General features: G+C 38.6%; 1 protein-coding gene across 2 annotated transcripts; it reads left to right on the top strand.

Moving 5' to 3' along the window:
• Nucleotides 1-3,709: 3,709 nt before the first annotated feature.
• Nucleotides 3,710-10,900, top strand: emc10 (ER membrane protein complex subunit 10). Of its 2 annotated transcripts, XM_080724205.1 has the most exons (8): nt 3,710-3,822; nt 3,976-4,042; nt 5,713-5,825; nt 6,163-6,276; nt 7,287-7,471; nt 8,090-8,183; nt 9,842-9,939; nt 10,566-10,900. In XM_080724205.1, exons 1-7 carry the CDS (start codon nt 3,730-3,732, stop codon nt 9,926-9,928), a joined length of 753 nt encoding a protein of 250 aa, XP_080580331.1. In that variant the 5' UTR covers nt 3,710-3,729; the 3' UTR covers nt 9,929-9,939; nt 10,566-10,900. The 2 variants fall into 2 exon arrangements, with proteins under 2 accessions (XP_080580331.1, XP_080580330.1); XM_080724204.1 differs by lacking the exon at nt 9,842-9,939.
• The last annotated feature ends 5,833 nt before the right edge of the window (nt 10,901-16,733 follow it).

The following is a 16,733-nucleotide window of genomic DNA, read 5'->3' as shown; positions in this document are numbered from 1 at the left end:
ACACTGGGATATACCTCCGGGGATCAATAAAGGTTTATCCTAATCTGAAGTTTTAACAAGGAACTCAGGACCATTATGACAGCAGACAATAAACCCTTACTTAGGTCAATTACAAGTTAATAAGGAACTTTAGAAACCCATATCTAACTATTGATTTAGCGAATGTCTGTCTGTCTGTCTGTCTGACCAACTGATTCTACTGACATCACTGATACTACACAGTTTCGCCACCATGGTAACTGTCTGTCTGCATGCTACTCTGACGTCATACTCTAACGTCACAGACACAGACTGTCCTGGACACGGAACACCATGTATATGGGCATAAAGATCTGCCCAACGGGCACTCCAACATTATATATGGGCATAAAGATCTGCCCATAGGGCACTCCAACATTACTTCTGAGACTCCTACATTCAATCCTTTAGATACTGTGCACATGTGCACACCGCCCGGGCACAGGACTAGTTCTAATATAATTGTCAACAGCCAAGGTAAGTTTTTACATCTCACAAAGCTGATACACATGCCTAGCCTACACACATGCATGCACACATGCATGCACATTGCATTGCATACATTTGTGTTTTTCAGACATTTTAACCACTTAAAGGGATATTCCACTTTCAACAGGGAGCAGTGGTAGGGCTTCTCTCCACATACAAACCCATTGTAACTTCAAACTCCATTTTAACCATGATAGATTCATTAAAAACACCCATTATTTTTTCTGGAGACTCATTTTACCTTCCTAATACGTGAGCAGGCCGTGTTTTTTCGATAACTTTTTTCATTTATTTTTAATAATTATTTGGAAAAATGGAAAAAATGAAATACAAAAAGATTATTATTAAAAATGAATGAAACATTTTATCGAAAAAACACGGCCTGCTCACATATTAGGAGGGTAACATGAGTCACCAGAAAAAATAATGTGTGTTTTTAATGAATCTACCATGGTTAAAATGAGGTTTGAAGTTACAATGGGTGTGTGTGGGGAGAGGCCCTGGGCCTGGAGGGACTGGTAACATTTACATCAAATATCTAAATATCCAATCAAGCTAATTAAAAACTGTTCAGGGTGTTCATAAAAGCCTGATTAGATGATAAAAAAAAATGATAAAAAAAAAAAAAAGTGAAATACCCCTTTAAGCCCTATAATATAATTATGCTTCTTGTTCTTATGGGGCTGTTAAGTATGACATCCTTTTGTAGGCAGAGGAGAATTTCTGCCCCCAGTTTCCGTGAATCTTTTTACTATTTTTACTATTTACACATTTTTCTTCTCTTTGTTGTTGAAAGGAAAGTGTTAGAATTATACTTTAGTCGTTATTTTTGTCTCGGATCTGTTGAAATAGCGAGGGACAGAAAATGCTCTGGGGGCAGAGTTCTCCTCTGCCTACAAAATGATGTCACGGCTTAAAAGCCCCATACACTGAATGGTGAAAATAGCTGAGCTTGTAGATTGGCTATTTAGTATTTTCACAATTTAATTTTGATAACCTAGATAGTGGATGAAAGCAAGTTATGATGATTATGAAGGAATACAATTTACCCTAGGTTGGGAACCACTGCAATATGGTATACAATCACTTTCAAAATCATATCCATTCACATTGTATTAACCATACTATTTTACACCATATTCATAATAAACAGGCAGGCTGTTTATTATGAATATATATATATATATATATATATATATATATATATATATATATATATATATATATATATAGTATATATATATATATATATATATATATATATATTATATATATATTAATACATTATATCAATCTATTATAAAGTGTCTGTGATAGTGTCAATTCATGTGTTACTTACTTACTTAATCTTCTTCACCAATGAACGCCAATGCTGTCTGTCTACTGCCCAATGCTGCACCTGGCACCAAGTCCATCCAACTTCTTTCATTTTCTTCTCCACAGATCTTCTCCATGTCTCTTTAGGTCTGCCTCTTTTTCTCTTCCCTGGTGGTGTCCATCTCATGGCTACCCTTGGGATGGCACTTGGGTCCATTCTGCACACGTGGCCGGTTCTTCTGTAAAGGTCTTCATTGGAGATTATAGGCCAAAATATCTTGAGTATTCTCCTAAGACATCTTGTCTGAAACACATCCAGCTTGTGACAGATGGCCTGTGTCACTTTCCACGACTCTGCCCCATACAGGAGCACCCCCAGGACGTTGCTCTTGAAAAACCTCAATTCATGTGTGTGTGTGCGCACATTAAGGCTTAATGTGCACGGTAGCTTAATTAAGCTTAAAGTTAAAGCTCCAAACAGCCCAAAACAAACTGATTAGGGTCTTGCTTGGGCTTGGCCTTTCTTCTCAGGCCCACCTCACCACAGGCACTTATCACCACATAAGCGTGGGGTGGCTCAGACAGTAGCTGACAGAGTAGGTCTACAGCATCTTGCAATGGGGCTGGACTGGTGTACAAGATAAACAACTACACCACCAAGATACCCATGTATGTACCTGACTAACTACTTCATAAATGTCAAGGATGTCCAGAACTACAACACCAGAGGCAGCTCCACTAATCACGTTCAGCCTTTTTTTGGCTCTAAAAAAAGGCTCAAAATCGTCCTCCTGCTATACCTGTGGAATGCCCTACCGCAAGCCCTAAAGGAGAGTAAATCCCTATAACCTCTTCAAAATCAGTCTGAAAAGTCACCTACATACTTGAAACTTGTAAAAAGACTAAGCCCATACTCACCTCCCCCCATTTCCACTGAAATATCTGCTTCTTCTAATTACTTTATTTAACTTTTATTTAAAAAATGTTCTGCTTTTATAATTGATGTTATCCTATGCAATTTAGGAAGGTGGGAGGTCACAGTACCTATGTCTGGCTTTCAATGTTATATGAAATACATAAAGTGGTTCCATAAGCCTCAAAGCTTACTAGGAGGATCTCCTTTTAGTTGATCTTGTTGATCTAGTTATCTTGTATCAGTAATTTGTACTGGGATGAAACTCTACTTTTCCTATGCAACCTTTTAATATATTATTCAATCAATCAATCAAACTCTGAAGGCTTTCTTTCTAATGTCAACAGCCAATAGGCATGGCTAACGTGATAAGAAAATTGTTACTGATACTGCTGTTAATTTATAAGCTTTCACGATGACATATCCTCCCTCACAATATAAAATACAAGATAGTGTAGCGTCCCCATATCTAGCCATACTCTCCTCCACAATATGCACTCACTGAAATAATTATAATATTTTTAACAGTCAAGAACAAAACATAGGTCTTCCTAGACAAAAGAGTTAAGCATTTGGCGTACAAAGACATTAGTTGAAACGTCACTGTTAAAGCCTTAAACAATAATTGCAGACGGTCTTTTGATAGATGCGTTTCTGAAGTTTAGTGAGGGTTTTTTCTTAACTGTGAGCGACATCTCCTGGTAGGCCTACAGTTTAACTGATACTTTACTTACCTTAATACACCAGGTTGACGTTTGACGATAACAGCCAACTGCACACTGAATAGGCGACTTTTTAACAACAAAAAAAGAGTTGTATTTACTTTCCGCGCACACTCACTTTATCATTGCCACCATTGCCACCCACAATCGATTACATTGTCAGTAATTCATAATTTATTACTTCGAAAATCCTAAACCGGAAATTGTTGATAGTGACGTTTCAGCTGCTTTGACTGCAGTCTTCCGGGCTGGTTTTGCTGTTGTGTGAAAATGGCTCATCCATTACCGTTGAAGATGTCAGTGTTTTCCGCTGTTATAGTTTTTTTATGCTCCGATTTAGCATCGTGTAACAACGGCAGACGGGTGAGTCAGTGTAATTAATGATGTGTTAAATCAACCACATTTAGTACCAGTGCTGCATGCATGCACCTGTTAAATGGTACAGTCATTAGCTATCATGCTAACACTGGCTGCTGTGATGTGATGCGCTAAACGGCTAACTGTTCTTATTCCAAGGTTGGTGATGGTTTGGACACAGAATTTAGTGGATTCTCTGTGCCTCTTGAGCACTCCTTTGAAGTTGGTGAGTAATCTTTTGCCTTTTAATTCATATTTATAATAAATATTTGTAATACTATTGCCTACTTATTGTTTCTAAACATAGCAAACCTAGCTAAGCTTGTGCTTGCCCTTTTAAGCAATGTCACTTATTTTCCAATATACTTTTTGCGACCATGGGTCGCAGTTTAGTATGTGAACGGTCACAGCTTGACCGTATCTCTGTCTGTCTGTCTGTCTGTCTGTCTGTCTGTCTGTGTATAACGCCTGACACTGTGGTTCCCCTGACACATCACTGGGACTTGTGATGTCACAGTTATGTGTCAGGGGAACCACAGTGTCAGTTGTGGTCTATGGGGTTGCAGCTCTGACATCACGCTTTGACATCACTGTGATGTCATGGGAACCACTCTAACAGAATCCCTTTTATGCCCATATATGGAGATCCCTGATGTCATCAATATTAAGCCCATATCTGTGTGGCATAAAAGGGATTGTATGTATGATGTCAGATGTGATAGACGTCACATAACGAATAACTGAGTAATCATGTTTGGGGTCTCACAGCATATCTCCATATACAGTACATGGATCTCCATATATGGGCAGTGATGTCATTACGTGCGCATCCCGCATCAAAAACTCATTCAAGTCACCCAGGGACTCATTCATGTCATGGTCTTGGGGTCCCGGGGATGCGCCTCCATTGGAGTCCATGTTAAAATAATTTACCGCGTCGCGGAAGAAATTCCACAGACACCACCATTGTTCATGGGTGAAAGCATCCTACTTTACCCTACGTTAACACAAATACAATCCACGTAGAAACTAGAAAGTCTTAAACAGGCGATAGAAACGTCAATGTTTTGATTCCACCGACGTCCGACGCCATTTTGCGCGCGTAAACTTTATATTGAGGACTCATAAAACTTTTCTGGGACCCATTTGAATGACCACCTGTGGGTCCCGGGACCCATTACATTGAAAACCTAGTAACATCACTGTATGGGTACCAGGGGTCTCCATATATGGGTAACTGGTCGGATATACATCACTGGCCAAGACGGCCAAGACATGGCGTGACACTTGTTGCCCTGAGGCGTCTTACTAGTACTTTGTTACATTGGCTGTAGTTGCAGTTACTTCGTTACGTTGGCTGTAGTTGTAGTTGAAGTCATTCATTATCTGCTTGCCTAGTTAGATCGGATACAGGTCAGGTGGGCACTATAGGTGCCCAGATGTCCCCACTACTAGGGACATCTGTGCACCTCCATGTAAAATTGGCTACTTTGTCCTAAATATTTGAAAAATGTCTTAAGTAATGTAAAGTATATATGATGTGAATATATGTGTCATAATATGGATCATCATCAGACTTAATTTTATCCTTCAACTTTTGGTTTCTGACCCAAAATCACTGGATATACTGGTTTTGTAGCAATTGTAGAATGTTAGAACTTAATTGGCAAATGTTTAAGCATGTAATGATTATGTAGACTTTATTTGACTGAAAATACAACATTTCTTTTATCTTTTTACATTTTGGACAAAATAGCCAATTTTACATGGAGGTGTCCAGGTGTCCCTTGTACCCCTGACCTGTAACCGTTTGATCTAGTTAGACCCAAAAGAGGGCTACTATAAGTGATCTACTTTGATATGAGAGCCATGATATGTCATTTGTCGTCCTCCCAGATGATGTGGCTCAGTTTCAGTTGCGTGGAGCACTGCTGTTGAAGGCTGGAAGGGAGCCTACCGTATCACTGTCTCAGAACCAACTGTCAGAGGAGGACAGGACAAAACTTAAGGTGGGATATAATAGGCACTGGGCTTTGATTAGCCACTTTAACCCTGGCATCCATATTTTGGGTGTAGGCGTATACAATAAAATTAAATGACCGCACACCGTCTACACTTGCACAATAAGGACAACCTTTATTTTGGCAACGTTTTGGCATCTGTGGTGTAGGCCTGGCTATGAAAAAAGTAGATTAATTTACAATCTCAGAATGTGTTATGAGCTGATAGATTGGATATTTTTTTAATTGGGATTTAGTGATTTTGTTAAAATGATGTAGAGTGCGAGTGTAAGCCATTTGGTCATGGCTTGTAATCATTTTGTGATAAATGTGATTATCTCTGCAGGAGGTGGCTGCAGTGGACGGTCTCTACAGAATCAGGGTGCCTCGTGTGTTCCTACAGGCTGACAGACTGACTGAGAGGCAGATCGAAGGTTACCTCACAGCATTTGTCAGAGCCGTATGTATTGTTATCATCTTCTGATCACTATGGGAATTTGGGTAAAAAATAAATAATAATAATGTTTTTTGTACTGCACTTTTCATTCAAGGAATCTCAGAGTGCTACATATACATACTCAATAGTAAATAGTCAAAGTCAATAACGTTATAGTACATAATCAATAATCAAAATAATAATAATAGTGTAACAATAATATAATGTTAGCAGGTTACAAAAAAATACATATAAGCTGAAAATTTTGCACAAAACGGCCTTCCTGAATAAAAAAGGTTTTTAGGCCTGCTCCCCCATGGTGCGTACATTTGTACCAGGGACTTTGAGGAGGAATGTGCTTGCTGATCTGAGGGTACGGATTGTGATTGAATTCTGTGACAAAAGCTCCTACGCCCGTCCAGAGTAAGGGAAGGCATTGCTGACTCCCATGAGGAGAAAGTCATGAAAAAGACACTACTAGCGCAGCAACTGAATTGCTCCACAAGTTGGTTAAAAGAGAAGAAACTGTGCATTGTTATCATATCAAAAAGTATAAATTGTCCACATGTGCACTCTAGTGTTCATTTTTATAACTGCATGGATGTCTGCCTTCAATCTTGGCACACTTCTAAGTTATAATTAAACTTCAAAAGAAGAAAAACTTTTGAATCTTGCCAGGATGCTGCATGCCCTAATACTAATAGTGATGTATGCAGTGAAATATCTAGAAATGAAATTAGCACTGCATAAATATGTAATTAACAGTTGTAGATCTGTCTGCTTCCCTGTCTTCATTCATACATTCAAATGTCTACCTCTCTATCTTTTTCTAAGATTTGTCATTCAAATTTCTCTGTAATCCGCAAAGTGTGATTGTTAATTCCCTGTGGAAATCATGTGTAAAGTCTTACATCATGGTTGTTGTTGACCCATAAAATAATTTCACTATATTTTACATCTATGTGCCTTTACATTTTTATCACTCATACGCCGCATATTTGATCCTCATCCTGTTTTTCTACTCTATCCTTCAGTGTGCCATGGTCGAGTCCCATCTCAGTGATGTCATCACCCTGCACACCGATGTCTCTGGGTACCTCATTGGTGTCTCCATAGTGACGCTTCCAGGAGCATGCAGGGGCACCGAGGTTGAGGATGAAGTGGATTTAGAGGCTTTTAACACCACACTAAGCATCATGGCGCCTGTCAATGCACCTGGGTCAGTCATTAAATAAGTCTGCTATATCTGCACTTTCACATCATATTAATTAAGGAATTCAGTAGCTTCTGCCAGGATTTTTCAGTGTTTTTACTGTATTTTCGAGGGCGATCGCGCGCCTGTCTGTGGACACGATCGTGATCGTGGTGGAATGAAAAGACAGGAAAGAAAATCTCCGGTAGTTGTAGCTTCACCTAGTGTCCACTAAACAGTGTATAAATGCACTATAGGTGCTGTGGAAACCTAGATCCAGAGATAAAGCCATTTCCCAGTGGAGGAAGAAGTTGAACCGAATGGGCAACTGCTTTTCATTTCCGGGTTATCTTTGCATGCATCAGTCTCCTAGCAACCGCAGATCATTCTTACAGTAGCGAACAGCTATATCAATACACTTGCATTAAAAAGACCTAGAGTCGGAGATCTCCGTTTTTTGCACGAAATGTGTTGAGTGTATGTACAGTAGCTTGTCACCTTTTTCAAATAATTTTGTTTTATTGCCCTTAGTTTAGCACTAATATGATTTATCCTACAGGGAGAGCAATGTTATGCTTTTTCTTATTTGGGGATATTCTGTCTATACTAGGGTTGTGTATTGATTGATTGTCATATCTCTTTCAGACCAGAGACAGCTCTGTTTATTGAACGAATGGAAATGGAAATGGAGAAAAAAGGAAAGAATCCACAAGAGCAGAAATCCTTTTTTGCTAAATATGTAAGTACTCATGCAGAATGCATGTGAAAATGTGGTCTTTAGCTTCTTTTACCTTTCTCAATCTGTACTTTGATGATTTTAATTACCTGCACAATACATAAAACCAAATACCTGTGTCAAAAGTATTTTCCTCATCTTCAACGTATCTTTCATTTCATTGCTATGTAACATCTGGCACATCTGAACTGTTCAACTCATAGAACATGTCTTCTTGACACACAGAACACATGCAGAAGTCGGTTCGCTGAGAAAGTGTATTATTGCTTTCTTGTCCAATATTTGTGCATTTGATGTAGCTTGGATTTCTGTTTGAATAGGTCATGCATATTTTACAAAATGACTCGCTCTAGAATTTGGCAGCATTTTCTCATTATTTTCACATTGCTGCTGGCTGACCTATAGTGCCAGCAGCAAATGACATTTCAAATCATTGTTACAAAGCCGTGCAATGAAAGATGCTATGGGTAATATATATGTAAATATAATAATGTGAAATGTACTCACAATGAAGAAAAATATTACTCTAAAAAGTGTGAAACAAGGCATTTACTCTAAGACATTTTAGAATCTATGTTTTGGGTTTAGTCTACCACATGCCTCATGGGTTGTCTTTTTGAATTTCTGCTTTGAGGTTTGAATTTCGGTTGTGGTCTGTAAACTATCATGCTTCTTAGCCGCAAATTGCAACACTAGATTTTTTTTAATCGTTTGAATCTAGGGTTGCAATACCTCCCATAGGCAGTTTTTTGCTATCTGATTGTATTAAACAACGTCTGTATGGAAAGCTTGAAGTATCCTCTTCCTATCTGCAAAGTGTTTGTTTCATAAAAATCCACCATATAGACATGTTATGAGCTACTTTCTGTCATGAAATTCAGTTCAGGTGGTTATTTTTTCTAAGTGCTGGAGTTTGGAAGCGCTTGTGGGAAATCACTCAACGGTCCAGTGTACTAGCTTGTTCTAAATGTCACATTCTGTAGGAGGCAGCGGGACGTCGCATTATAGAAGACGAGTGCTTCCAAAGTAAAAAAAAAAAACATGTCTGCTCGGATTTTACAGAAAGTAACTTGTAACAAGTCTATAGTGGATTTTTATGAAACAAACACTTTGCAGATAGAAAGAGGATACCTCAAGCTTTCCATACAGCCCCAATATTGGTGAGTTTGATGTCGTTTAATACAATCAGATGGCAAAAAAAACTGTTTTGATGCATTGGCTGTCTGGGGGAGGTATTGCAACCCTAGATTCAACCGAATAAAAATAATCTAGTGTTGCAATTTGTGGCTACATGCTTCTCTATGTTGTGATGTGTTGCAAAGTACTGTACTGGTGGTCCTTCTGTATCTGTTATTATTCAAGAGTTCAGCTAAGACATAGTGTTTAATTTAGTCTTCACTAACAGCGGTTTCAAACAATTAAATAGTGAACAGTGAGATTTTTTTCTTACTGATAATTTATCCAAATTTCCTAAATGCTTATTTGTCGGCACACCTCTGTCCAAGTCTACTCTTGGCCTTTCACTTGGCTTGCCTGAACACTTGTTCAATCACTTTGTTCTGCAATGTGCTGTATCATGCCATGTTCCGTGGCATGTATTGTCTCTGCTGTGCTACGTTCAGTGACTTGTGTTTACTTGGCGCTGCTGTGCTGTGTTCCAGTGGTATTTGATTCTGGGAGGTGCCATCTTCCTCATGGCCACCAGTTCGGCACAGCCCCCAGCAGGGGGTGACAGAGAGCAGAGCTGATTCCCACTTAAGTACTGGTCTCACTTTTGGCTCATTCAGCAACTCACTCTGGGCTGGCTGTCTATCTGTCTGTCTTCTTCTCCTTCCAGCAAGTTATGTGTTTAACTTCTTAGCGATGTGACTAACTGAAATTCAAATCTTGTTTCTTTCCTCTATCTTTATTTTTGCCCAGGATTAATGCCAAAGACAAGTCACACTTTTCTTTGTCCTGAATTTTGTTGATTGGATAAAGATAGATAGATAGATAGAGAGATACCTTTATTATCCCAAGGGGGAAATTCAGTAAAAGCTAGTTAAGTAACCAACTGAGGAAATATTCTACTGCCTTAAGGCTAAACCACCATACCAATACAAATACATTTACTATGTGATCTTAATTATATGTAAGAAAATGTTCTTGTTTTTGGCATTTGAATGGTTTCTCACCTACCTTGCTTCCTTCCTACTGTTCAGAAAATGAGTTGGACCTAATCTGGTTATGGAAGAATGAAACTGGGGCTGTTGGAGAGCGGCCTTAATGATCACTGTTAATTAGATGTCTGGAAGTCAGGTGTCCAGAGAACAAAGTAAAGTATTTAATTTACAACAATCCATGACTCCTTCTCCTCCCCCTCCCTCATCTCTCCCTCTTCTCCAGTGGATGTACATTGTGCCGCTCGTTCTCTTCCTAATGATGTCGGGCGCTCAGGATCAGTCAGGGGGAGGCGCCGGTGGCGGAGCAGCCAATGGAGGAGGCCGATGATCCCCATGCCGCCAACATAACTTAACATTTTCTTTTTTTTAAACAGTTGTTTATTTAGAACATGTTTTCCTTTTTGACCTGTTTCTCATTGTTGCACATAATGTTCAAATTGCACTCATGATGCCTGATTAGAATTTTGCTGTATAGACGGATAAATAATCTGTCCTCCATATTTTATGTCATGGACTGCATTTTTAATACTGATCGGAAAATAAAGTATTTATTACTGACTTGTTTGTGACATTATTGTAGGCTACTCATAATGACCTCAGACTGTCATCCAAGAACTTACCATTACTAGCACCATACTTTCAGAGTAGTGGGTAAGAGGCACCATTGGATGTTATCAGATTTTTGTAGTAAGATCATTGCAATCCTATAACATAATAGGATTGCAATGATCTGACAACTGCAGTGTCATATATTTATTATTTGTATTTATGTCCAAGTCCTGCATGCCTTCTTTTCCAACTGGTCCTTAAGTTACATCTTCTCTGGTGTTAGCTACTCATTCCGTCCTTAGCCCTGCCATCTTTACCATCTTAGGCGAAGCTCTGTTCATCCTACCACAGATCTGTGTATTAATAAGCATGAGTCAGGGAGGAATATCTTCACAGGCTCCATTCACGCTCCCAACCCCAATGTCAACATCGCCTATTCAGTCTGCCTGTCTGCCTAATCCATGGATCCTGCTGTGAGGAATAGCCCCTTATTTTCGGAGCTCTGTGTTGAGCTTCAACACTTTAGTGCCCTCTGCCCCTCCCTATCATCGGCTATACCCCTTTCTCAGAATACACCAACAGATGTAATCGTCCGGCAGCTAAAGGGCCTTTTTTGTCTGTTTTTTTTTATTGGCCTAAAATATTGTCTATACATACATTCATGAAACCACTTGCAGACCGACTGTCAGCTGCGGTCACAAATTATTTATTTTTATAGGGCTGTAAAGTGCAGGCAAACTAGCTCATGTTGGACCTCAAAATAAAAGTAATTGTTACAGAAATTCTTTCTTCGCAGATCATTTCTATAAAGTCACCAGAACAACATACTACAACAAACTCCTCACCTCAAAATGCACTTGGAAGTCAATTAAAATCTCAGGAATGAAAATTGGACTCACCATAAATGGCTTTTTGACAATAATTGGTGGACATCTTAGATTGATGCCAATTAAACATGTTAATGTATGTATATAGACAATATTTTAGGCCAATATACAGTATATACCAAATGTCTTACCCCACCTCAGGGGCTGCCGGACCATAAGGTACTGCGCTTCCACTCTAGAGACATTCTGCTCAGCTCCGTAGCCTCTCATGTACCTTTTCAATCATCAGCCGTGTCACGTTCTTCCTGTCTTGCATTAGAAAGTAGTGATGAGAACAGCTGAATGAAAGAGGAGAGTTTGAGCACGAGAACGCCCAACTCATTTGTTTGTAAAGGGATCTCCACTATGTCAGATGGGGGCAGAGGTTGAATGCACAGATAAGCTGAAAACATGTTTCCATGTATTATTGTCAGTAAACAAAATGCCATGTGATTTAATATTTGGAAATGTTGCATTGCATTCTTTTCCATTGTCAACTGTCCTGTCAACAGTTGGGTAAAAACAAAAAAAGAAAGAAAAATGAACCTGAAGTTCTCTGAATGTACAGCATCTATATTTATATTGATTATCCATACAGAATGGCACTTTGACCATAAATAGCAGTGACTCATTGGAAGCCCATCAATGCCACTTCTGACAAATGTCCGTCTACCAGGAATCTGGGGGATGCTGACACCAACACACATGATTGTTGTGGTCTTCAGGAATGGAATTCTATGTTGCTCAAGAAAACATGCAAAAACATCACGTACAGTACATACCACCACCTACAGATAGGAACATGTCTGATACTGTATATACATACACATTTGCCTGATATTTGGGCTCATTTACAAATTGTTCTTGGCGCTAAGCAACTGCTTTGATATCTTCCAGTCTAAATTTCAACCACAGCAGTTAGACCACTCTGGTTAAGAGTGTGACTCTTAACCAGGCAAAGGGCCATTCACACCAATCATAACTATATAATTACATTAATTACTCTCATTAGTGGTGTGGATTGTGGTCTCTGCATCCACTTTAGTGCTTTCAACACAGTTTACCACAAAGTAGCCCAGTGGCACAATAGGCTACTAAATTGTTTGAATCATGATGTTGTCTGTACACAACACATCTGAGTGGAAACAAATGGCATTCTATTATATTATATATATATTCCCCAAGTCCCCATTCTGGGGCTTCTTCTGTTCAATATCTGCATGCTCCCAATCATGGATAACAACAAAATGACCGTAATTATAAAGATCACACACACGTGTACATAACCTTATCACAGAGTAATTTACTGAACAGTTAAACAAAGACAAATTCACCTTAAGAAAATATAAAAGACTAAAGGATTTGTGTATCAGTCAGCAGGATTTGTAAAACCTTGTCCATGAATTCATCTTCCTGTTTGATGAGGCACCACATACAGTAGGCACATACAGTGTCTGAAAAAAGAAGAAAAATAAAATCCTGGTAAACTGCAGGTATGCTACAATCAAAGCTGAATACCGTTTACCTTTTATTCTTTTGGTCATTTTTATTCTTATTTTATTCTCTACTTTTTCTGTGTTATCATGTGTTATAGTCTTTTAACTCTTTAGGGGTAGTTCACCCAACAAATGCCTTAATTTCTCTCAATTCTCCCCATGAAGCCTTGAATTCATGAACATCTTTTGTTTTTGTCACAATCCTAAGCCAATACTTTGATGACCCAAAGAGTCTCCATTGAGTCTCCTATTGACCGATGATGACCCGGTCATCAAATTATTGGCATAGGAATGCAACAAAAACAAAAAGATCTTCATGAACAAGGCTACATGGGGTGTGTAATTGATTGAAAATATTTTTTTTGGGTAAACTACTCCTTTTATTAAAGAAATATATTTATTAAAATGTTATAAGTCTTAATGCTCTAACGTTTTGTGTAAAGCCTTGTTGAAAGGTCCTATAAAAAAGCTTAGTCTACCTTGAAAAGCAACAAAAACAACAAAAAGCAGTAGCATTTTGTCCTGTGTCCAAATAGCGATTTTGACCTTTCCTGATCATCTTATTAAGCAAGCATGAAATGATGCTGCAGTAAGGGTAATGACACCAATCCATAGTGTGTGTGAATTCCAGCTTTGAATTCCACAGATTGGTATGTTGTATCGCTTATATTGTATATTCTATAGAAAATATCAAAGAATAACAGAAAAAGAGTGGACTACAAACCGGTAGATGAATGACATTTTAATAAATGGAAATAAAACACCATTTTGATGTACAACGGGTACATAGGGCCCGATTCATCAATCTGGTCGTATAAGTGACTAAATCTGTCTTATATTTCTGTTTTACCTTCATAATCCCAGTCAAAAAAAAGAAAAAAAAGAAAAACATTGCTGAATCTGACCTCTAACTTGGGAATTGTCCTAAATGCCGGTAAGATAAAATATGGGCGTAAGTTGGCCGTAAAGTGCTTGATGAATCGGGCCCTTGAGTTAGAATGTTGATGTTTCTTCATTCATTCAACTATTATCCAACCAAGAATATATCCAGATACGCAATAGTTACAGCACAAATCCACCATAGTCCGCACAAGGACACATATAGGCAGAGCATATCATATCAGTGATAGTATATCACAGAACCGTACTTGAGAAGAACATGCCTTAAATCTAGCTTGGATAAAAGAATATCATATGAGCGTGACTGACAAACAACCAGGGCACTAATACTAATGGACAAAAATAAAAAATATATATGTTGAGGAATAACCTTTAGATACAAAAAGAATGTTGATGTGGAAAATGAGCAGATGAAGGAGAGTGCTGAAGGCTGAAGAAGAGGAAGAGGGATGTTGCCACATGAAACAGGCTGCCGTGTGGCGCATGCATACCAGAGATGCTCATAAATCTTTAGGCTCTGTCGCTAAGAGACCACCAATGTTACCATGATACCATGGGGACCCCCTGCTTGCTATGCCTTGTGATTTAAGAGCATCACAAGGTTTATGTTGCACTAAATCGGCTGGGGGTCAGTTGATTTTAGGCTGCCATTTTCACCCAATAAAACTCAACATTCTAACTATGTGTAGTTAAGAGAGATCATCAATCATGACATGTAACTGTCTAGGAAAACTCTCCCACAGCAAGCACCCACACCATTTATCCTTCTGTCTATTCCACAGCCAAATGCAAAATTATGCTATTCTTCTATATGCTATTCTTCACTTCTACCATGGCCTCATCATTAGGAAGTAATAAAGAGCATCACATTGAGTAGCCTTAATAAATGTTGTTTTATTATTACCAATAAGAGCTCCTTGATCAAACTGAGATACTAGACCACAATGGTGAGAGCACATGGACACGATCAGCCAAGAAACAAAATGTGTGAGGAAAGAGGCACCTGCCATGTCAGTCATAAAACAGACTTTCAGAGAGAGGCATGAAAACGACAAGAGAACGAACTCAATCACTCCTTCACAGATTACTGCCTTGTAGCTATTGTATCCCCTGAGTCTCATCACGCTATACATTTCACTGTAACACTGCTAAGTTAGCACGTAATGAAGCAATCTAATAAGCTATTAACTGAATGTGTCATGTAAGAATATAGCATAGTGATGGTGAGCCTTATAATTCTGTGCCCAGTACCCCTCACCAAAGGTCATGGTACAATACTCTTTAATCCTACCCACTGACAGCAGTAAGCTGCAGGTGCTGAAATATATGTGCTTGCCACACTCCGGACATATTTGCTCTTATAGGGGCCCTGTGCTAAGCGGGTAGTTCAGCTTCATTAAAATTCTTCCTCTAATAACTTGTGCTTCAAGACACAAAAGCCTTCATCTAACTTGGAGTGTTGCGGGCTGTCTGCTTTATTGCAGATACCTTTCTCTCAAGACACAGAGGCCCAGAGAAGTAGTACTGTATCAAACAAGTCATGTGGGTCTGGGTACTAAAGTATAAAATGATTATGTGCCAGTGAAGATAAAGTCCTCTATTTCTTCTGAGAATGCGAGTGAATGTAGCCAAGAAGTATGTCTTTAAATGCAGATGTCAATATTCATGCAGACATTATATCTGCTCATTTAATTTTTGTTGAACAACAATATTCGACAAAGCTTCAATAGGCTTTTTGGCAGAAAGAAGGAAGATTAGTATTGCAATATCTGAGATCTTATTGATTATCTGATCAGAATAATGAAGCTTGCTCATATGTCTTGATTGTACATATTCCAATTCCAAAGGCATATGAATAACGTGATTCAAAATTCAAAATTTAATCAGTTTTGATACAATCATGATTATCACTGTTGCATTAAAAGGAAGCACACACACACACACACACACACACACACACACACACACACACACACACACACACACACACACACAGAGAGAGAGAGAAACACACAAACACACACACACACACACACACACACACACACACACACACACACACACACACACACACACACACACACACACACACACACTAACACGTGTGTGTGAGCTCAACAGCAACCCTTGGTCACCCAGGCTTGCTACTGGTCACCCAGCGGTATTGTAGCTCATGCTACATAGTACATACATCAATGCTACATACATAGTAAGTAACATAGTAACATACATACATACATACTAGGGATGTCACTAACGGTTAATTTAGTAACCGATAATAGCCTTCAGCATTAACCGGAATGCATGACTGGAAAAGCATGGCTAGAAACATCCAGAGTTGTAATGAATACTGAAATATAAGCTATACTACCTGAGGGAAAAAGATTAATAATCTCCTAAACCCAAACTGATTTAATAGAAATTTCTTGTGGTCTTTGAAGTAGAATAGTTATTAGTTAAACTTTGTATGTTTTACGTATGTTAATAATTCTTGTATAAACCAACTGTAAATTACATACAGAGTACACAGAGTAGTATAAGATATCTTGGAAAACTAGCCTAATTCAAGATGTAATGGAA

This window comes from Nannobrachium achirus, assembly GCF_963921795.1.
Source record: "Nannobrachium achirus genome assembly, chromosome: 4".
Taxonomy (NCBI): Eukaryota; Metazoa; Chordata; class Actinopteri; order Myctophiformes; family Myctophidae; genus Nannobrachium; species Nannobrachium achirus.
This window is presented reverse-complemented; position numbering and strand designations above follow the sequence as displayed.